The 23,731-nt window shown below is 42.3% G+C and overlaps 1 protein-coding gene across 1 annotated transcript in view; it reads right to left on the bottom strand.

Moving 5' to 3' along the window:
- PIPOX (pipecolic acid and sarcosine oxidase) overlaps positions 1-23,731 on the bottom strand; it is a 74,251-nt gene that overhangs the window by 17,136 nt on the left and 33,384 nt on the right. The window contains exons 3-4 of the mRNA XM_075854296.1: positions 19,824-20,037; positions 16,962-17,144 (exon numbers count right to left, since the gene is read on the bottom strand). Of these exons, the coding sequence (XP_075710411.1) occupies positions 16,962-17,144; positions 19,824-20,037 (397 nt within the window). The remainder of the gene's footprint in view (positions 1-16,961; positions 17,145-19,823; positions 20,038-23,731) is intronic.

Here is a 23,731-nt window from a genome sequence, read left to right as displayed (position 1 = left end):
CAGAATCTGGGCAATAAATATTGAGTTGTGTTTCTCTGGTAAAACCTTCTGTTACAGAAAAATATGGCTTAAAATGGATTTTCTAAAACAAAAAAAAGAAATTTGTAAACCCCATACATGGTCGAAAACTGCTTTTTGGATGCACGGCAGGGCTCAAATGGGAAGGATTTGTTATTTGGAGCTCAAATTTAGCTGGAATGGATTTCAAGTGCAATGGCGCATTTGTAAAGCCCCCGAGGGACCAAAACAGTGGAACCCCCCCAAAAGTGACCCCTTTTGGCAAACTACACCCCTCAAGGAATATATCTGGGGGTATAGTGAGTATTTAGACCCCTCAGGTCTTTTGCAGAATTTGTTGGAATTAGGCCATGAAAATGAAAATGCACATTTTGAAAGTGATAAAGGAGAAAAAGAACCCCAACATTTGTAAAGCAATCTCTCCCGAGTACGATAATACCTCATATGTGGTCATAAACTGCTGTTTGGACACATGGGAGGGCTTAGAAAGGCAGGAGAGCTATTTGACATGCAGATTTTGCTGGATTGGTTTTTAGGCACCATGTCATGCAGAGCCCCTGAGGTACAAGTACTGTAAAAGTCCCTGAGAAGTGACTCAAGTTTGGAAACTACTCCCCTCAAGGCATTCATCTAGGGGTGTAGTGAGCATTTTGACCTCACAGGTGTTTCATAAATTTTAGGCAGTGAAAATAAAAAATATAATTTTTTCAAAAAATATGCAGATTTAACTCACAATTTTTCCTTTTCACAAGGAGTGATAGGAGAAAAAAAACACCACAAAATTTGTTACTTAATATTTTCAAAGTACGGAAATACCCTAAATGTGATCGTATACTGCTGCTTGGGCACATGGCAGGGCTCAGAATGGAAAGAGCGCCATTTGGCATTTAGAGCTCAGACTTTGCAAGATTACTGTTCGAGCACCATGCCAGATTTGTAAAGCCCCTGAGGTATCAGAGTACAGTGGAAACCATCGAGAAGTGACCCTATTTTGAAAACTACACCTCTCAAGGCATTTATCATTTGCCTGGACATTTGGCAGGGCTCAGAAGTGAAAGAGCACCATGCCCATTTGAGTCCTATCTTGGTGATTTTCACTGCATTGGCCCAAAATTGCAGGGCTCCATGGTCAAATAGTAAAACAAATCCCCCAGAAGTGACGCAATTTTGGAAACTACACCCCGCAAGGAATTTTTTTTAAGGGTTGCAATGAGCATTTTGACACCACAGGTGTTTTTTATTGGAAATTAATGCACAGCGGATGGTGCAAAGCGAAAATTATTTTTTTCCACAGATATGTAATTTCAGTGCCCAATATGATATGTGGTGCCCAGCTTGTGCCCAATGTTCCCTCTAAGTCTTGGCAGCTCCTGAGTGGGGCAGTTAGGGAGCAGGGCAAGTCTCCATCAAAGGTAGGCAATCTGATAACCAAAAGTAATACCCCCAGTAAACGCTAATATAGTGTACTAAATAAGACATAAGAAAACGTATTTTAACCCCTTAATGACCAGTCTATTTTAAACCTTAGTGACCAAGCCATTCTTTACGTTTTTCCATCGACGCATTCCAAGAGCTATAACTTTTTTATGTTTGCGTCAACATAGCTGTTGGTCTTGTTTTTTGCGGGACAAGTTGTAATAGTAATAGTAATAGCACCATTTTGGGGTACATATAATTTATTGATTTAACTTTTATTAACTTTTTTTTGGGGGGGGGGAATAGAAAAAAACCCAGAAATGTCACCACTCTTTTTTGCACCCTAAATCCACGCCATGTACCGTGTGGTATAAATAACACAATAACTTTAGTCAGCGGGTTGTTACGATTGCAACGATACCAAATTTGTATAGATTTTGTATGTTTTACTACTTTTACACAGTAGAAAAAACTTTTTTTTCAAAATTATTTGTTTTTGTGTCTCCATATTTGAGGAGCAATAACTTTTTTATTTTTCCACCGATGCAGTTGTATGAGGGCTTTTTTTTTGCGGGACGACTTGTAGTTTTTATTGATACCGTTAAATAATGTAATAGCTTTATAGTCGGGGTCCTTACGGACGCGGTGATACCAAATATGTGTAACTTTTTTACTTTCATTTGTTTTTTTAATAGTAAAGCATTTTGTAAGGGGAAAAAGTGTGGCACATTTATTTTTATTAACTTTATTAAACTTTTTTTTTACTTTTTTACTAGTCCTACTAATCCTTCGATCGATTTAAAATACACTGCAATACTTTTGTATTGCAGTGTATTACTGCCTGTCCGTTTAAAACGGACAGGCATCTGCTAGGCCATGCCGCTGGCCTGGGGGGCCTTTATTAGGATCGGAGACGGAGACACAGACACTCAGCGATCTTATCGCCGGGTGTCGGTGGGAGAGAGAGAGGGAGCTCCCTCCCTCTCTCCAAAACAACTCAGATGCGGCGCTCGCTATTGAGCGCCGCATAGGAGGGGTTAAACGGCTGAGATCGATACTGATATCGATCTCACCCGTTTGAGCAGGAATGCCCCCAGCCCTCAGCTACCTCCAGTAGCTTAGAGCAGGGAGATTTAACGGCTCCCTGCTCTGTTTATTTATTCAGATGCAGCGCCGGGAAATGGCATATTGGCGGTCACTAACGGGTTAAATTAGTTTTAATTACTTATTTAAATACTATAATATTACAAGTTCAGCAGTAAAATAGACAGTTATAAACACCAATTATAGATATCAATGAAATAATCCCTCATTACACCACTGTCCCTGTAGATAGCGCCACACAGACCCCCTGTAGATAGCGTCACACCCCCTCCATGTAGATAGATAGCGCCACACACAGCCCCCCCCTGTAGATAGCACCGCACATCCCCCTGTAGATAGTGCCACACAGACCCCCTGTAGATTGCGCCACACAGACCCCCTTTAGATAGCGCCAAACACAGACTCCCTGTAGATAATGCCACGCAGACCTCTGTAGACAGTGCCACACAGCCCCCCTGTAGATAATGCCATACAGCCCCCTTGTATATACAAACACACAGCAATCCCCCTCTCCTTGTATATACTGCCAAACAGCAATCCCCCTCCCCTTGTATATACTGCCACACAGCAATCCCCCTCCCCTTGTATACACTGCCACACAGCCCCCCTCCCCTTGTATATACTGCCACACAGCAATCCCCCCTCCCCTTGTATATACTGCTACAAAGCAATCCCCCTCCCCTTGTATATAATGCCACACAGCAATCCCCCCTCCCCTTGTATGTACTGCCACACAGCAGTCCGTCCCACCCCTTGTATATACTGCCACACAGCAATCCTCCCTCCCCTTGTATATACTGCCACACAGCAATCCCCCTCCCCTTGTATATACTGGCACACAGCAATCCCCCCTCCCCTTGTATGTACTGCCACACAGCAGTCCGTCCCACCCCTTGCTTGTATATACTGCCACACAGCAATCCTCCCTCCCCTTGTATATACTGCCACACAGCCACCCTCCGCTTGTATATACTGCCACACAGCAATCCCCACTCCCCTAGTATATAGTGCTACACATCCTGAGGATGCACATACAAGTGAATGTGGCTGTCGCTAACACAGGAGCCCCCACTGGTGCTAGCGACTCCACTGCATCCGCCCGTGACAGTGTGCGGGCTTTCAATTTTAGTGAGCGGGCGAACTGTGGAAGGGGCGCTGCCGCGCACCTTATAGGGAACACGGCTTGTGCCACTATGAAAAGACAGCTCTCTAATTATTATTATATATTAGATATACCCTACATGTGGCCCTTATCTTTTGCCTGGACATACGACACTGTTTAGGAGTGAAAAAACACTGTGCGCATTTGAGGTCTATTTAGGTGATTTATGTAGCATTGGCCCACAATTGCAGGGCTCTGAGGTCAAATAGTAAAACAAATCCCCAAGAAGTGACCCCATTTTGGAAACTACACCCTCAAGGCATTCCTCAAGAAGTATAGTGAGTTTTTTCTTTTCCACAAGTGTTTTGTACCAGGTATTAATGGCAGCAGATGGTGCAAAGTGAAAATTTTAATTTTCCACTGATATGCCATTTTAGTGCACAAAATGTCATGCTCAGTTTGTGCCACTGAGGACAAATACCTCATAAACTGTCAAGCAGGTTCTCCCGAGTACGGTAATAACAGATGTAAACTGATGTTTGGGCACACTGTAGGGTTCAGGAGGAAGGGAGCGCCATTTGGCTTTTGGAGTGTGGATTTTGCTTGGTAGTACTGTTTGGGGTTTTACTGGCATTTCAGTTTATAATGTGGGGGCATATGTAAGCTGGACAGAGTACCATCAGGGGCATAATAAGGCTATGTTCACACGGAGTATTTTGGGGGAGGAATATCTGCCTCAAAGTTCCAAACGGAATTTTGAGGCAGATATTCCTCCCCCAAAATACTCCGTGTGAACAGCAATTATCGCGCCGTTTTTCGCCCGCGGCCATTGAGCGCCGCGGGCATAAAACAGCGAGATATACGCTTTCTCCTGCCTCCCATTGAAGTCAATGGGAGGTCGGAGGCGGAAGCGCCCGAAGATAGGGCATGTCGCTTCTTTTTCCCGCGAGGCAGTTTTACTGCTCGCGGGAAAAAGACGCCGACGCCTCCCATTGAAATCAATGGGAGGCGTTCTCGGGCCGTTTCTGCCGAGTTTTGCGACGCGGTTTCCGCGTCAAAAAACTCGGCAAAAGACCCCGTGTGAACATAGCCTAAGAGGGTATAATAATGGGGTAAATAAATAATAATTCATAGATGTGTGGCCAGTGACGCACTAATAAATGGTGCCCAAACTTATCGGTGTTTTGGAACGCTCTGCACATCATGTTCTGGGAGCCATAACTTTTTAACTTTTTCGTCAATGGAGCTGTGTGAGGGCTTATTTTTTGTAGTACAATCTGTCGTTTTCTTTGGTACCATTTTGGGGTACACGACTTTTTAATCAGTTTTTCAATTTTTGGGAAGCAAGGTGACCACAAAACAACAATTCTGGTATTGTTTTTTATTCTTTTTTTTACGATGTTCACCAAGTGCTATAAATTACATATTTACTTTATTCTGTGGGTCGATACGATTACGGCGATAACAAATGTATATGGTACTTTTTATGTTTTACAGCATTAGCACAATAAAATCACTTTTTTATTAACCTTTTATTTTTTGTGTTGCCGTCGTTTTGACGGAATCAATAGCGTAGTGCACTATGGTATTCATCCCGTCAAAATGACGGAACCCCTTGCACAACGGAGACAAACTGAAAGCATTGGCACCGGATCCGTCACCATTGAAATCAATGATGATGGAAACGGAAAACTTTGTTTTTAGTTTGTGTCCGTCAGGGCTCCGTTCCGACGAGAAGCCCAGATCAGGTGACCAAAAAACTGTGATTCTCTCATTGTTTTTTATTTCTTTTTTTACGGGAAAAATAATATTATAGTTTTGTATTTGGGGTAATTACGGAAGCGCCGATACCAAATATGTGTAAGTTTTTTTTATATTTTAAATTTTTTCCTATAACCAAAGACTTATGGGGAAAAAAGGCGTTGTTTGTTTTTTTAGCTTAAAACTTTATATTTTTCTAAAACATTTTTAACTTTTTTAAACTTTTTTTTTGTCCCACTAGGGGACCTGAAGGCCCGAAGCCTTGATCGCTAATACACTGCACTACCTAGGCCTCTGGGTGGGGCCTAAAATGATTTTGTACTTGGCAGCCAGGGGGCCATTGTTAGGCCTCCGGTTGCCATAGCAACCATCGGCACCCCTGCAATCGTTCCAGTCCCTGCCTTTACAGCAGAGTGTCAGCTGTGATATACGGCTGACACCCGCTGGGGATGGAGCAGGCTCAGCTTCTGAGCCTGGTCCATCACTGTCACGTACAGTTACTTGACAATGCGCTAGCCCCTTGGCGGCAGCGACGTGACTGTACGTGAGATGTCGCCAAGGGGTTAAGGTATGCTACCTAAACCAAATGTCAATTTTACAGTTGCTTGTCAGAAAAACATGAGAAGGACAACATTTAATGGTTGAAAAGAATGTGTTCTGAAAAATACACGTTGAGCCTTATGCAACCAAAAGCTTTCATTTTTCCAGTTCGGGTTAAAAAATTAATAATGGAATGTAATGGGCAATCGCTCCATTTTTAAACAGTATTGCAGAAATCTCTCATGGAAGAATATTCCTTGGCTCTCCTCCATTTTTGGCTAGGGAACAGATATTTAGGTCTAGCTTAGCAAAATAAGCAGGCTTTAAAGGCTATGTACACCTTTGAGGATTTTTTTTAATAAATAGATCAGTCAGTGTGTTTTGTGTAACTTCTTAATTAGTTTATATTAAACATTTGTTTTCCTTTTTTAGATACAACTGTTCTGTATTCTCTATGCAGAACAGCTGTATCTAGCTCTAAATCCTGTTCAGTGAGAGCGGATACTGCGTGGCTCTATAAGTTCATAACGCAGGACGCTCTGACACTGAACCCATCAGGTCTGCGGGACAGACGGATTCAGTGAATAGCAAACGATACAGCAGCTCTGTATAGAGAATACAGAACAGCTGTATATAAAAAAGTAAAACAAATTTTTAAAATTACGAATTTTAAAATGTCAAAAATAAAATTAAAATTACACAAAATATACTGACTAACCTATTTATTTAAAAAAACGTTCATTTTTGGCCAAGTTATGAGCTATTTTATATATATGCAAATGAGGTTTGAAATGGACAACTAGGCGTTTTTTTTTTATGTCCAACTGGGCGTGTATTGTGTTTTTAACTGGGCGTGTTTACGTGTATGACGCTGACCAATCAGTGACGAGTCAGCATCATACACTCATCTCCATTGATTTACACAGCAGCGATGTGCAGCCACATAAACAGAGATTAACGTTAATCAAGTGTCCTGATAATGAATACACATGAAATCCAGCCTGGACGTCATGTGTATTCAGAATCCTGACACTTCTGACTCTTTTCTGTGAGATTTCCAGCAAGGGAAACAAAATCTCGTTTACCTCTGTAATCTCGCGAGATTTAATTTCCCTTGCTAGAAATCTCAAAGAAAAGAGTCAGAAGTGTCAGGATTCTGAATACACATGACGTCCAGGCTGGATGATCATGTGTATTCATTATCAGGACACTTGATTAACGTTAATCTCTGTGTATGTGGCTGCACATTGCTGCTGTGTAAATCAATGGAGATGAGTGTATGATGCTGACTGGTCACTGATTGGTCAGCGTCATACACGTAAACACGTCCAGTTAAAAACACAATACACGCCCAGTTGGACATAACGAAAAAAAAAATGCCCAGTTGTCCATTTCAAACCTCATTTGCATATATATAAAATAGCTCATAACTTGGCCAAAAATGAACGTTTTAAAAAAAAAACAAAACGTTACTGTTATCTACATTGCAGCGCCGATCACATGCAATAGGAGATAGGGATTTGAGAATCTGGTGACAGAGCCTCTTTAAACATTACATTTACTGTAATGACCTACAGTGGGACTTTAATCAACAGATATATTCGGCACCATAGGCCTATGTTTGTAGGCAGCAAGGATTTGGATGCAGACCCCATCCAATCAAGCTGTAGATATAACTATGAACTGCAAGTACTAGCTAATATGAACAATAGATGATAGTGGAGTGTTCCGAGAAGCAGGCCTGATCCTGCACGCTTGTCATCTTCCAGCTACTGCTGAACGGCTGATTAATCAGTGCTGGTCAGATTACACGGATGTGATCCACTGAGGCTCATACGGAGAGAACGACCTGATTGGGCTGCCTTTCCTTAAGGAGAACCTTTCACCTTCCCATACATGTGCAGCTGAGTGCATCATGTAATGGGGAGGGCTGCACAAACCCTGGGGCACTTTACATTTTTTTTCTACCTCCCTTCGTTATTTAGATACCGGTGCCATTATATATGCCATTATATATGGCGACCGATATTTAAATAACCCCCTGAACAGTCAACGTGCCTGTACTGGCAAGGGGTGGGGGGGGTGTTACTATGGCTGTGACACTGTCCAATCAGATATGGACAGTGCCACAGCAAAAGCGAGGAGAGAGAGTGTGCGATTGCAGTCTTTACACCCAAAATGGCTCTTACACTGTCCGTAGCAGTGACACTCCCCCTTGCCAGGTCGGCAGAAGACTAATCTTGAAAGCTGAAGAGTGAGAGTGAGAGCGTGTGCGCGCGCGCACACTCTCTATTCTCGCTCTTGCTGTAACAATGTACATATCTGATTGGACAGTGTCACAGCCAGAGTAACACGCCCCCTTGCCAGTACACACCTCGTTGACTGTTCAGGGGGTTATTTAAAAATCAGGCGCCAAATATAACGGCACCGATATCTAAATGACGGAGGGAGGTAGAAAAAAAATGTAAAGTGCCCCAGGGTTTGTTCAGCCCTCCCCATTACATGTTGCACATGTATGGGGAGGTGAAAGGTTCTCTTTAAAGACTATGTACACCTTTGAAATTTTGTTTTTTTTGTATAAAAATATTTTGCGCAACTTTCTATATACTTTTTAGTAATTTAATTTTTTGAGATACAGCTGCTTTGTATCCTGTATACAGAGTAGTAGTATCTTACACTGAATCCTGTACCCATCAGGTCCACGGGACTGAGACCGTGGGTCCTGCGTGTCTCTGACATGCAGGTTCGAGCTGTTACTGATCACATCTAAGTTCATAAAAAACAACTATTTTAAAAGTTTACATAGCCATTAAGAATCCCTTGCTCCAGATAAGATATACAGAAAGAGACAGTGTTACAGCACTTTGGACTAAAAAATAAATTGGGTGTATACACATTACTGTCAGGGAAGGATCCGATCCCCAACCACAATGTACAACAATAGAGGATGACACACAGTCTTCAATTATAAAAGTAAAGCTGGTTTATTTCTAAACAAGTGTCCATGTGACATTTCAGCTCACAACAGAACCTTTCTCAATCTTCAGCATTAGTGTTGATGATAGTGTATGCTATTTCTCTTTGCATGTCATTCTCTGTGTAGATTGTTACCAACCTAGTCTTGAGTATTTCCAACTCTGGCTTATATTTCCTCAGTCCTTGTTTTTTGCTTCAGTGTTTGGTCTCAATTCGTTGTCCAGTTTTATCTTGTCTCAATTGTTCTCTGTTCTGCTTGCCTTGTTTTACTGGCTTTTGGATTTCATTACCTCTGGTTCCTAGTGTGTTCCTGATGTTGTTAGTGACATAGTCTGCAGATTAGGGACTCCATTAGGGACAGTGCCCGGGGCAGTGAGGGTTAGTGGCGCCTGGTTTTGGGGGTCACTGCTTAAGGATTGATCCAGGCAGTGGTGTATCTATAGAGGTTGCAGCGGTCGCACGCACCTGCGACCGCGCCCCTAAGCCTGGGGGGCCAGACAGCGCGCTAATACAAATTTTTTATGTGCCGTGACGCCGGCACTTACTGGTTATGGGCAGGGCTCTTTTAGACGTCACATGGTACACTCAGTGTACCATGTGACTATGACGTTTCGTGAGGGGCGTTCCAGCCACTGTGGAAGAGCCGGTGCGGAAGAGCATGGAGGACTCCAGGTGAGCTGCAATGTGGGCCCGTAATGTATGTGTGTTGTATTGTACTGTCTGTGTTTGCAGTGGAGAGAGAAGAGGGGGGGCTTTAAATTACAGCCCCCCCTCTCCTCTCTCCACCGCAAAAACACAAACTGCACGATCCAATACATTACAAACTGTGGATCGTCACCTCCGGGTGGGTCGTGTGAAGACCTCCGTGGGTTCGCGAGCCACTCACCGAGGTCCCTGTTCCAACTGTATTTGCGTTCTTAGGACGCAGATACAGTTGAATTTTTTGCTGGAGCAAGAAGCTGACGGCTCCATCCTCCAGCATTCACTCTGCCATGAGCCATTAGCGGCTTGGCACAGAGCAACACGATTTAGTGACGTCATCGCGCCTGTCTGCGCTGAGTCACTCATAACACAGGACAAAGGAGGAGAATGATCTCCTCCTCCACCTGTCGTGGGAAAGAGGATAGGTAAGTAATTTTATTATTTTTCTATTATGCAAATATGGGGGAATTATACTGTATGAGGGGGGGGGGGATGATATGGTGGCAGCTATGAGTAGCATTATACAATATGGGGATGCTATGGGGGCATTATACTGTGTTGGGCAGCTATCGGGGCATTATACTGTATAGGGGGGCTGAATTGGTGGCAGATATGGGGCATTACACAGTGGGGAGACCGCTATGGGGCATTATACTGTGTTGGGCAGCTATGGGGGCATTATACTGTATAGGGGGGCTGAATTGGTGGCAGCTATGGGGCATTACACTGTGGGGAGACCGCTATGGGGCATTATACTGTGTGGGGGCAGCTATGAGGGGCATTATACAGTATGGGGCTGCTATGGGGGCATTATACTTTGTGGGGCATTACACTGTGGAGGGCAGCTAAGGGGGCATTATACTGTATGGGGCTGCTATGGGGGTATTATACTGTGTTGGGCAGCTATGAGGGGCATTATACTGTATAGGGTCTGCTATGGGGCATTATACTGTATGGAGCTGCTATGCGGTCATTATACTAACAGAAGCTGTGGGAGGGATCCTCCAGCTCACCTTGAATGCAGGTTTTCTGCGCTCTGCGCCTGGATCTCCGTGACGGCTCACGGTATTGAAGACAGGAAAAGCGAAAAAATAGAGGATCCAGCGCAATCAGTTAAAATAGAACGTTGTTCCAATTTTATTTTGAGTGATTAAAACAAGATCGGTCCGATCTTGTTTTAATCACTCAAAATAAAATTGGAACAACGTTCTATTTTAACTGATTGCGCTGGATCCTCTATTTTTTCGCTTTTCCGGTCATTATACTGTATGGGGTTGCTATGGGGTCATTATACTATATGGGGGCATTTATGGGGCAGTATACTGTATGGGGTCTGCAATGGGGGCATTATACTGTATGGGGTCTGCTATACGGGCATTATACTGTGTGGGGTAGCTGTGGAGGGCACTATACTGTGTGGGGCAGCTATGGGGGGCATTATACTGTATTGGGGAAGCTATGGGGGGCATTATACTCTATGGGGGCCATTATACTGTGTGGGGGCCAGCTATGGGAGCATTATACTGTATGGGGCAGCTACAGGGAGCATTATACTGTGTGGAGGCGGCTATGGGGGGCATTATACTGTGGGGGTGGTTGGGCAAGGAGGCTGGGCATAGGCGCGGCAGAGGTCTTGTGGTGTTGGGGAAGGGTAGGGGGCCCAAGCTGAATTCTTGTACCAGGGCCCATGAGCCTTCAGCTACGCCCCTGGATCCAGGGATAGATATAGGGCGACCTAGAGTTCGGGTCAGATGTTACTATCATCCATTATATGTTTGTTACCATAACTCGACTGTTATCATTACCCTGAGGATAAATGAGTACCAGGAGTCACTGTTAATCCCCAGGAAAGGGGATTTCTATAGGTGAAGCCTAGTTCTGCTATCTCGTGGCCAGTGCCAGTTGGCGTCGTTACAGGGAGATTTATCAATAGCGGCGCACAAGAGGAATGGAGTGTCGGTCTTTCCCTCAGTGCAGCATGAACTCTGAAGCTTAAAGAGTAATTGCACTTCCTTTTTCTGTGACAGATATGCAGTGTATTTGAAAAACAATAAACTTTATTAACCACTTAACGACCAGGCCTTTTTTGGCCTTAATGACCAAGTATTATTTTTCTTCTCTTCAGTGTCGCCTTCCAAGAGTCATAACTTTTTTTTTTTATAAGGGCTTGTTTTTTGCGGGAGGAGTTCTATTTTTCAATTACACCATTTTTGGATGCACATAATATTTTGATTAACTTTTATTAACTTTATTTTAGGAGAGAATTGAAAATAAACACCTATTTCCGACATTGTTCTTTGCGTTATAAATTTGCACCGTCCACTATGCAGTGTAAATAACATGTTACCTTTATTCTATGAGTCGGCTCGATTACAGGGATGCCCTATATGTAAAGGTTTTTATGTTTTCCTACATTTGCACAATAAAAGCCATAATTAATTTTTTTTGCATTACCGGATTCCAAAAGCCGTAACTTTTTTATTTTTCCGTCAATGTAGCCGTATGTGGGCTTGTTTCTTGCGGGACAAGGTTTCATTTTCATTGGTACTATTTTGGGGTACATGGGACTTATGAATTAACGTTTACTTTATTTTTTGTGTGGGGAATGTAAAAAAAAGGAATTTTGCTGTTGTTTTTTTTTTTTTTGGACGACATTCACCTAGCGGTTTAATTAATGTCTTAACTTCATTCAACAGATCGCGGCGATACCTTATATGTGGATGTGTTATTTTTTTTTACATTTTATTTTTTTTTCATAAACTTTATTTAACGGTTTTACACAATTTATTTTAGTCCTACTAGGGAATTCTGATCACAGATATAATGCTTTGGTATACTTAATATACCAAAGAATTATTGCCCTTTTACTGTAAAACTGGCAGGAAATCAATTACGGCATACCTCTGGCATGGCCTTATAGGCAGTTGCTGAGGGCAGACCTCGGGGCCTTTGGAAACCCATCGGCACCCCACGACCGCGTCGCGGGGGCGCCGATAGGTTAACAGAGGGAGCTCGCTCCCTCTGTCAAACTCACTAGATGCGCGGTTGCTATTGACGGGCATCTAAGGGGTTAAACTGATGCAATTAGAGAGAGCCTGGCTGTTTGTAACAGCCGTGCTCATGCCGCTGATCTCGTGGGTACAGTGGCAGTACCCACGAGATCAGAGTGACGGATATATCCGTCACGATTTGCGAACTAGCACCCACTAGTGACGGATATATCCGTTAAGGGGTTAAATAGCTTCATCAACCGATTTGTTTGTTTTTATTGTTAAAAATCTATTTGAAGTTACCTGTTTGTTCTATTTCAGGGCATCTCAAATTCGTCCTCCACTGTCTGTTGCTACAGCTATTCCATCTTCAGCTCCAGGAATGCTTCAGGGAAGGGGGCTGAATTCCTATAGCCATATCTCCGGTTGTGTCACAGCTAGAATCTCATCTTTCATATGCCACAATAACCACTGTTAGGCTGGGTTCACACGACCACATTAACGTCCGTAATGGATGTACGTATTTCGGCCGGAAGTCCCGGACCGAACTCAGTGCAGGGAGCCGGGCTCCTCGCATCATAGTTATGTACGATGCTAGGAGTCCCTGCCTCTCTGCAGGACAACTGTCCCGCACTGTAATCATGTTTTCAGTACGGGACAGTAGTTCCACGGAGAGGCAGGGACTCCTAGCATTGTACATTACTATGATGTTAGGAGCCCGGCTCCCTGCACTGAGTTCGGTCCGGGACTTCCGGCCGAAATACGTACATCCATTACGGACGTTAATGTGGTCGTGTGAACCAAGCCTTATAACCACGTGCTTTTCTGTTTACAAACATCCAAAGGGAGTGTCATAATGATGGCGGCTGCGCGAAAAGCACGCAGCCGCGCATCCATATGAACAGGACACACGGAGCTGACACGCTGCCGCTGTGCGCGCAAAACGCAGCGTTTTGTGTGCGCGCTAAACGCTCACGTTCATCTGAATCCGCCCTTAGGGTATGATCACACGCAGTGACCAAAATACATCTGAAATTACGGAGCTGTTTTCAGACGAAAACAGCTCTTGATTTTCAGACGTTTTTTTAACAACTCGTGTTTTTCGCGTTGTATTTTATGGGCGTTATTGGAGCTGTTTTTCAATGGAGTCAATGAAAAACGGCTCCAAAAACAGCCCAAGAAGTGACATGCACTTATTTTTCGCGGGCGTCTTTTTACGCGCCGTATTTTGACGGCGATGCGAGAAATTACACCATAATTACAGCGTAATGGAGCCATTTTTTCAGGTGTAATTCGAGGCGTAAAACGCCCGAATTACGTCTGAAAACACTGCGTGTGAACATACAATTACTGTAACGCCGAGTAAACGTATTTCGTTGCAGAAAATCCACAGCATAATACAGTAGCAGCAGAATGAATGAGATTTTGACAAATTTTATCAACATGCTGCGTAAATAATGAGCAGAAAAAACGCTCAGAAATCGACCTGTGGTGTGTTTTTTTAATCCACAGCAAGTCAATCGTATTTGCATAATCACAGCTTTTGTTTTTTTATCCTGAGTTGCGATATTTTTTTGCCGGAACTGCAGATTTTCCGCCGCAAAAATCGCAACAATTGCGGTTTGTTGCGTGTTTTATCTCCCTATTAAATTCAATGGGACAGACAGTAGATGTTGCGATTTTTTGCGGCAGAAAAACTGGAATTCCTCCAAAACAAAATCGCAACTCAGGAAAAAAAAACATTCTAAGGGTATGTTCACACGCAAACTCAAAAACGTCTGAAAATACGGAGCTGTTTTCAAGGGTAAACAGCTCCTGATTTTCAGATGTTTTTGAAGCCACTCGCAATTTTTACGGCTGTTTTTGGAGCTGTTTTCTATAGAGTCTATGAAAAACAGCTCCAAAAACGTCCCAAGAAGTGACCTGCACTTTTTCGCGGCCGTTTTTTACGCAGCCGTTTTTCAAAATGGACCGTCGGAACAGAACGCCGTTTTTCCCATTGCACTCAATGGGCATATGTTTGGAGGCGTTCTGCTTCCGATTTTTCGGCCGTTTTTCGGCCTTTACGGCCGTTTGAACATACCCTTATACTTACCCAGAATTCTATGCTTCCTCGTCCAAGCTGACGTTTCATCCCATGTGACCTCTGCAATCAATCACAGGGCTGCAGAACGTTGGAGGAACATGTCTCCATGGTAAATATATCCGTTCTTTTTTTCATTGCAGGATTTCCGCAGTGGACATTCCAGGTGAAAAACGGCATCAGAATTTGGTGCGATTTTTCGACCGAAATTCCCTGCGGGCAACAGGGCGGATACTCTGTGTACCTTTACGCAGCGTATACACTCTGTGTGAACTTATGCTTATACTGTGCACTCTATGGGTATGTTCACACACAAACTCAAAAACGTCTGAAAATAGGGAAAACAGCTCCTGATTTTCATACGTTTTTTAAGCCGCTTGCTAATTTCACTGCGTTTTTCGCGGCCGTTTTTGGAGCTGTTTTCAATAGAGTCTATGAAAAACAGCTCCAAAAACGTAACAAGTAGTAACATGCACTTCTTTTTCGCGGCCGTTTTTTTACGCGGACGTTTTTCATAACAGCCGCGTAAAAAAATGGCCCATCGGAACACAACGGGCAGATGTTTAGAGGCGTTCTGCGTTCGGCCGTTTTTCAGGCGTTTACGTCCCAAAAAACAGCCCGAAAATAGGCCGTATGAACGTACCCTATGAGTTCTTAGACTACTGGACGTGCCCTAACTAAAGACACGGAATGCAGGCTCAGTGTGAGAGACTGGAGGGAAGGGGGCTCACTACAAATATCTCGGGCTGTGGACCACCTAGAACAGTGGTTCTGATGGCATATGAAAGATGAGATTACAGCAGTTCTAGATGAGACACAACTGGAGATATGGCTATTTTATGTGAGCCCCGTTCCCTGGAGCTGAAGATGGAATAGCTGTAGCAAAAGATGGTGGAAGACGAATTTGAGGGTCCCTGAAATATAACAAACAGATAACTTAAAATCTATTTTTAACAATAAAAACAAACAAATTGGCTGATCAAGCTATTTAATAAAGGTTTATTGATTTTCAAATACAATGCATATCTTTCATGAAAAAAGAAAGTGAAGTTACTCTTTTTTTCCAACACATTTGTATTTATTGGAAAAGTTGACAGAGGGCTTTATAAAACCCGGTAAAAATACATTAACAAATCGGCCCCAATGTGTTTTTATCTATACAGGTAAGGTCCCTTTTACACCAGGCTTTTTTCTTTACATATTTCTCTCAGAAAATGTTGAGAATTGTATTCCTGCAGGTATGCGCTCCAAGTGGCAATGTAATATTACAGGAACAAGTTAAATGTTCACAGCACACATTAAAAGAAGAACAAAATACCACTTTCAAAATAGGTAGAGAAAAAAACATGGCATAGAAGGATCCTCAAGTTAGGTTCATACTGCATTTGTATCCTATGTAAGTATTTTTTTTTTTTATTTTTTTTTAATGCATACAGTTGCAATCGTGCTTACAATTGCCATCGGTTTGATATTTCTTTTTTTTTTTTTTTTTTTTTTTAAAGGCGATGTATGCAAACTCATACGTACCCAATGTATACTCAAAGGACACACTTTTAACATATGGCTGTTCCATAGAAGCCTAGGGATATTGTACAGTATATATTTGGATATTTTATTTTTTTTATCCCAGATATATACTGCCAACTATATGGCCAAACATGGTGTGAATAGAGCTCAAGATATTTATGTAATATAACATCATTATCTGTACCACCTATATTCCCGATCAAAGTACTTTGAATCACTCCAGTAGCAAAGTAGTTGGAAATGAGTATTGTCAGACCAATCTATAATAATCAACCTCTTTCGAAGAGGTTCATAAATTAGGAACACATCTACACTGTCTTGCTCCTTTAATGGCAACCGGCACCGGTTAAGATAAATGACCCTGTTATTTCTCTATCTAGAGTGTTCATATAAAGGGAAAAGTAATCCCTAAAGGTGGTTGGAAATTGACAGGCATACAACACTTGGGCTTTGTGTTGTTACTTAGAAGGAATCTCAAGGCTGTTGGAAAAGAAACTGGCTGGTAATATAAGCTGTTTGTTAGTGGAGGAGCTTCTAACACATTGCAGTGATATATATTGCCCAAGGGAGGATGACAGTCCCAGAAACCTTTTAAATGCAGTTCTGTTTCAAAGAATCCTACTGTAAATCAAATAAAAAAGTAATAAGTAATTTCACTACTTGTCTACTTGAAAAAAAGTGACTTTATGATAGATACCAAAATGTTGTAGCAGTAGAAGGCTCAACAAATTAAATTTCTTACCTTTAGAGGTAGTTCAAGGCCAAGAGGACTAAGCACCTTCTGGGCCCATGGACCTGCTGTGATGACTAATTTTTCAGCCTCAAAGCAACCGGAGGTTGTTGTCACAGTAACCACTCGGCCAGGTTGTATGTGCTTTACCTTTTCCCCATCCCGGATTACTCCACCCATTTTCTGAAATTGTTCCTGTAAGAGAATCATAAAGGACTTTATGTTCACATAAAACTTTTTGAAACAGTTTACAAGATTTGTCCCTGTGACTATAAATTTGAGATAAATTAAACAATACCCTGATCCTCTTCCACCAAACCTCTATCCCACAGGTTCTCATATTTTGGGAATAAAAGCAGGTATACTAGGAGGTAGGCTGAAAAGAACATTTTACGTTTCCAGTTTTTTGGAAACCATAGAGAGTCCCCAGCCCTATAGGAGTTGTCTTCGATTAGAAATATGGAATAAGGCTGTGCTGCAATACAAGGCACATCCCTTATGACAGAGTGGCACTATTTGAATGACACAGCTTCCAGAGAAAAAGCAGACTATTTTTTTTATCTCAAACAACCCCATGAAGGGAGTCTGGAGTATTTTGTCCCTAGGCTGGGGTTTACTATAAAGGTACATATGGAAGTGTAATTTGGAGCAAACACCTATTTTAGGACCAATGCTGCCACATCTATGCACTCAAACAGACAATTTTAAAAATAAAGATATATCTTTGTTGAAGATAAACATATATTAGGGAATTGGTTAAGCACTAATGTCCTAATATATCTTTTATTGGATTTCCTCCCTTTATAAGTGGCACAACTTCTATAATAAGCTCACAATACTATGACAAAAGGGAACAATTCTGATAATAGGAATATTTTAGGGCACTATTTGCTAAACTGGAACACTTGGGCTTATTTGAGCCTGGTTAGGGCTTCCCCAGAAGACAGTCTGCCCCATGCTTGGCATAGGGCAGACAAAGCAGTCACAAAATCTAAGCCAGAATATAGTAATCCAAACTCCATTACACTACTCCAAACTACTTTGAGGTAAGACTGGGAGTAATCGTTGCCTGGGAGTGCAAACAACTTTCAGGAATTCCCCCATAGTAATATGGTTGGGAATCTGTATTAGGGGACTTTTTAGGGGAAAAAGTTGAAACAATAAGATGTAAAAACGGACCTTCTTATTAATAACATTAGTGACAAGTGACAGAGTGTTAGGGATTCCCAGCTGTTCACCCTTTAACCGCTGAATGTCGATGTGGACTTGGCAGCTAGTAAACCCCAGGTCGCTACCCCCAGAGTAGTCTTCGTTGTCAACAGTTGACGTGAACAGACAACGTACAAAAACAGTAGACAAGGTACACATTCAATACTAGCAGAGGTCAGGGCAGGTGGCAGACGGTCACGCACGGTAAGACAAATCGGTGGGCAAGGCAGGTAGAGTTATACTATAATGGTTGGAAGAAGGACAGAAGATCAGAGCAGACGACAGACAAGACGTGGTCAAAGTTCAGCTAATGGTAAATCCAATAAGGCAATCCAGCAGAGAACAAGTTTAATTAACAAACACCCTTATTGCTCAGGCCCAGAGCAAAGCTGAGCGTACCTTGAAGGGGTTTTCCTATGAAGGACATTTATCACATGATATGTCATAAATGTCTGATAGATGTGAGTTCCACCTCTGGGACCCGCACCTATCTCTAGAACTGGGTCCCCTAAACCCCGTTCTAGCTTTTTGTGCTCACGCTGCCTCCCAGCCACTTACTCATTACATGGTCGGGAGTTACAGAAACAGCGTAGCATGCGAGCTACGCTGTTTCCATTACTACTATTCAGTTCTATGGGAGTTACAGAAATAGCGTGGCTCAGCAAGTTATGCTGTTTCCGTAACTCCCGACCATGTAATCAGTAAGGCAGCGTGCGCACAAAAAGCTAAGACCGTTCTAGAGATAGAAGTGGGACCCAGAGGTGGGACCTGCATCTATGGGACATCTTTCTGACATTTATGACATATCCTGTGGATATGTCATAAATGTTCTTCATGGGAAAACCCCTTTAAGTACCCTGGGAAAGCTGGGTGGTTTGGCGTACATTGACCCTTTAAGACAGGAAGCGTCAATGCTCACACGCAGTAGTGGACAGCAGAAGATCTGAAGGAGAGCTGTGGTGGGGAAGAAAGCCAAACATGCAACACTGAGGCGCGGTGTCGGCCCAAACCGAGGAGACGCCAAGAACAGTCGAGAGCGGGGGTAAGTTGCGGTAGACGTGATCATGATAATGTTAATTTGCATGGCAGCCAGAGATGGAGTATCTTAATCATATACAAAGATGGGATAAGAGAAAGTGTAATTAAATAGTGACATACCCAACTTGTATACATCAGTGAAACAATTGTCAACAACCCATTTCATTTGTCTGGATGTTTAATTAGATATACTGTAGATCTAACATTATGTAAAGAAACATGTTTAAATTGATCCAGGGTTTTTTTTTTCATTAGTTGAACTCTTAGCAAGAAAACACAACTATGCTGCAGTCTGGTTTAGTCCCCAAAGAGTTATGTTGCTCTTTCCACCGTAAAACAAAGAACTATTTATGAACAAAGCAATTTCACACTTTGGATATATGCGCTCTGTAGATCGAAGACGTCTGTACTGAAAATTAGATTTTTTAATTCTTATGTGTAAATAAATTGTAATCATTAGCTAATCTAATTACGGGGAACGTTCCGATGTGTGTCTAGCAGAGGACATGACGTGTTTTGTTTATCAGTTTATGTAAGGGTGTATTATAATGTGTACATGCCTTGGTGTTCCATGTTCTCATTACAAAGCTCTCTGAGGAATATCAATATGGAATAACTTTACTGTACCTGCACCGCCCGTAGAGCCTTGTCGGCGCTCAGAACTCCACCATCATGGTCACAACAGGCAACTTCTCCAGACTTTAGAAAAAAGTCGGGATATTTCAGTTTGCATTTCTCTTGAGTCAGAGGCTCCCATGATATCTTTCTTTCTTCCATAATCTTACACATTGACTCAAACTCCTCATTTCCAGGTGGAGCTATGAGCAGAAGTCCTGTTTTCCTGTGGGCACATTGTAAAATGGTCTAAAAATGCATCAAATGAAAAAAGAAATAAATATATAAACATCTCTAGGAGACCAATGGCCATGTTTAAAAACGTGAAAAAGGAGGTTATAGATCATTGTATTTGATATATGTTTATGAAAATCTCTTATACGTCATAAAATACTAATTGCACATTCGAGTAGTTAAAGGGGTTGTAAGAAATAACACATTTATGGAGTTCAGCTCCATTTGCTTGTCACATGGATCCAAATGATGGTGCCCATAGAATTTCACTGGCTCATACTTTTCATAAAAAGAAGAATTGTTGCTTGCTCTAATGCAAATTATTGCATTTGGGTAGAATATTGCCTTATGGAGGACCACACGTTAGTACACAGAATTCTTATGGGTTCATTTAATGAAAATGTGCCTGAGCCCTAGAAGTGGGTGATGTACCCAAAATATTATTGGAAGGCATTTTTTGAGTTTTATGTAAATAAGGATTAGGGTATGTTCACATCTGCATTGGAAGCTCCATTTGGGAAACGACGAATACAATGATGGAAACCTGTTGGAACTCATTAAAGTCAAGAGGTTCCGTTAGGCACCATTGGTGTTCATTATGTGACGGATCTGGGACGTCTGTTTCTTTAGCTGTTCTGCTCCTGTTATGATGGAGCAGAACAATGAAACACCACACGCAGGTGTGAACATAGCCTTACTTACGGTGGTCGCCATACAACACACTTTAACACAGGAGCGTAGACCCAAGGCCCCTCTGCCACATAAGAAGACACCAGTATTATAAATGGCGCACAGTAAGCTGGAGGGTCCTGTTACAGATTGAGCTTCAAATTACACCAGAACATCCAAGTATGGAAAGTTCCAGAGTTTGATACCCCCTTCTCATTACTTGAAGGAAAATTGGACAGCATTACCCGCTGTTTCCTACTTACTTGTTAGGCTGAGCTGGGTCTCTTTTCTCATGGGCTCCTTAGGACCCCATAGTAGCTGCTTAAGTTCCTTTTTTAATACATATACCCTTGCCCCGGTTAAAGTTAACAACTGCAAAAAATGTGAAGCAAATCATCTGCAGTTTTCAACACCACTTTATCCAATTTCAAAGCTCCCCACACTTACTGTATGTATCTACCCCAAATTTGGTGCATAAGAAGGTTTTTTTTTTTGCACTTGTGTATTATTAGCAAGCATTTTTTCTTTATTTTTTTTATAGGATCATCCAATTTAAATCTACTTAGAGACATGCCCTAGTGTGGGTAATTCAACTAAAATGTTAGTTTATAATCTGACATTAGTTTAAGTATGAGAAAGAAAATCTTTTGATAGATATCTTTTGATATGATTATTTTAATTTGATTACGACTATAGTAGGCCAACTCACAGGTCTCCATAATGTAGCACTCCCCCCCCCACACACTCCTACCAAAGGGTTAACATTGAGTTTTTCCTGGGAAATGACTCAATGTGATCTCCAGAGACATTTATGTTGCTTTCTGTGATATCCCTGAAGTGGCTTAAAATAGATGTATTGTTAGATGAAACACTGTGGAAGAAGCACAGCAACAGTCCTGTTTAGTAGGAGTGTGGGAGGCTACGTTAGTGCATACGGAGACTTGTGAGTGGCAGCTTGGAAATGAAATATGTAAGGTGGGGTATGGGGGATTTTTTTTCCAAACAATTTTATCATAGAGGTGAAATTGCCTTTGACGGGGAGTCTCAGCTAGAAATAGCAATGTGCACACCAGAGACAAAGAACGTGCACGATACACTAGAAGACACAAGAAATCGCTATTATGTTCTGTACACAAGAACTGCAGATAGAAGACAATGAAAATAAATATAATTAATAAAAAAGACACCGCTTGCATAGAGTAGCACAAGCTATTGAGCAGAAAATAATTACGTTGTCAAGGTCACATGAATGTCATATTGTGTTTGAAACTTTAACTGACAAGTTTTTAATGAGCGAATTTCGCAAACTGGCCATCAGATTAGAATAAATCCAAATAAATTTGTCGCAAAATTTAAAAAGGTATTCTAAGGGCATGACCACACGTGGCGGATTTCCTCCGCAACTGTCCGCATCAATGCCGCACAGAATCTGCGTTGCAGATTCTGCTGCGGATCTGCACAAAATGTGCAGTAAATTGATGCGGACTAGCTGCTGCGGACTGTGGGAAAAGTGCTTCCCTTCTCCCTATCAGTGCAGGATAGAGAGAAGGGACAGCACTTTCCCTAGTGAAAGTAAACGATTTTCATACTTACCGGCCGTTGTCTTGGTGACGCGTCCCTCTTTCGGCATCCAGCCCGACCTCCCTGGATGACGCGCCAGTCCATGTGACCGCTGCAGCCTGTGCTTGGCCTGTGATTGGCTGCAGCCGTCACATAGACTGAAACGTCATCCTGGGAGGCCGGACTGGAGACAGACGCAGGGAGTTCTCGGTAAGTATGAACTTATCTATTTTTTTACAGATACATGTATATTGAGATCGGTAGTCACTGTCCCGGGTGCAGAAACAGTTACTGCCGATCGCTTAACTCTTTCAGCACCCTGGACAGTGACTATTTACAGACGTCTCCTAGCAACGCTCCCGTCATTACGGGAGCCCCATTGACTTCCTCAGTCTGGCTGTAGACCTAGAAGTACATAGGTCCAGCCAGAATGAAGAAATGTCATGGTAGTAAAACGAATACGCTCCGCAGCACACATAAGATCTGCGGACTTCATTGCGGAATTTTGACTCTCCATTGAAGTCAATGGAGAAATTCCGACATGAGTCCGCCACTGCTCCGCAACAGACAGAGCATGCTGCGGACACCAAATTCCGCTCCGCAGCCTATGCTCCGCAGCGGAATTTTACGCCTCGTCTAAACGAACACTGCTAAATTAAAGTGTAAGTCAATGGACAAACGGCACCGCTGCGGATTAACGCTGCGGAGTGTCCGCAGCGGAATTTAAGTGAAATTCCGCCACGTGTGAACCCGCCCTAAGACTCAACCCCATCCAACCCCTCTCAAGGTCTTTAATGCCAAGACAGCATTAGTAATGTCCAAGTGACAGCAACATATATGGCTTATAGGTAAACGGATAGTAACTGGGGGTAACAAACAGTCTGTTTAAACGCACAATGCACTGTCAGATTTTTATGCTTTTTAAAATTAATAAAAAGGTTCTAAAATTATCCCTTTTTGTTGGCAGCCTGCCGGCGTTTATACACACATGGCGGCATCGGAAGAAGCAATGGCTTTTAAAAAAGAGGTCCAAAAATTATCCCTTTTCTGTAAAATAGCAACAGGTTTGGTGTAATTTTTAAATAAAAAAACACAAAAAAATAATATATATATATATATATATATATATATATATATATATATATACACACATAAAGAAGCAATGACTTTTTACAAAAGCTGTCAAAAAATGATACCTTTTTTGGGGTAAGGCTGTGCAGGGCTGGTAGTAGCGGCGGCAAGGGTAGTGGTAGCTGCAGCACTGGCAGCAGCAGCAGTACAGTATGAAACATATGGGCCGGTGATAAATAGCCAGCCGCTTACTGTCAGCAATGGCAGATCTATTCATTGGGATCAGGCAGAGGTATGCGAAAATCCTCACAGATCCATGCCTGATTCATTATCACAAATGCAATGTTTTCCACACTTGTGGAGGCCAATTTTGTCCTCTTCGGTGT

The sequence above is a fragment of the Rhinoderma darwinii genome, chromosome 2, assembly GCF_050947455.1.
Source record: "Rhinoderma darwinii isolate aRhiDar2 chromosome 2, aRhiDar2.hap1, whole genome shotgun sequence".
In the NCBI taxonomy this organism is placed as follows: domain Eukaryota; kingdom Metazoa; phylum Chordata; class Amphibia; order Anura; family Rhinodermatidae; genus Rhinoderma; species Rhinoderma darwinii.
The sequence above is the reverse complement of the archived record's forward strand: the minus strand, read 5'-3'. Positions and strand labels throughout refer to the sequence as shown.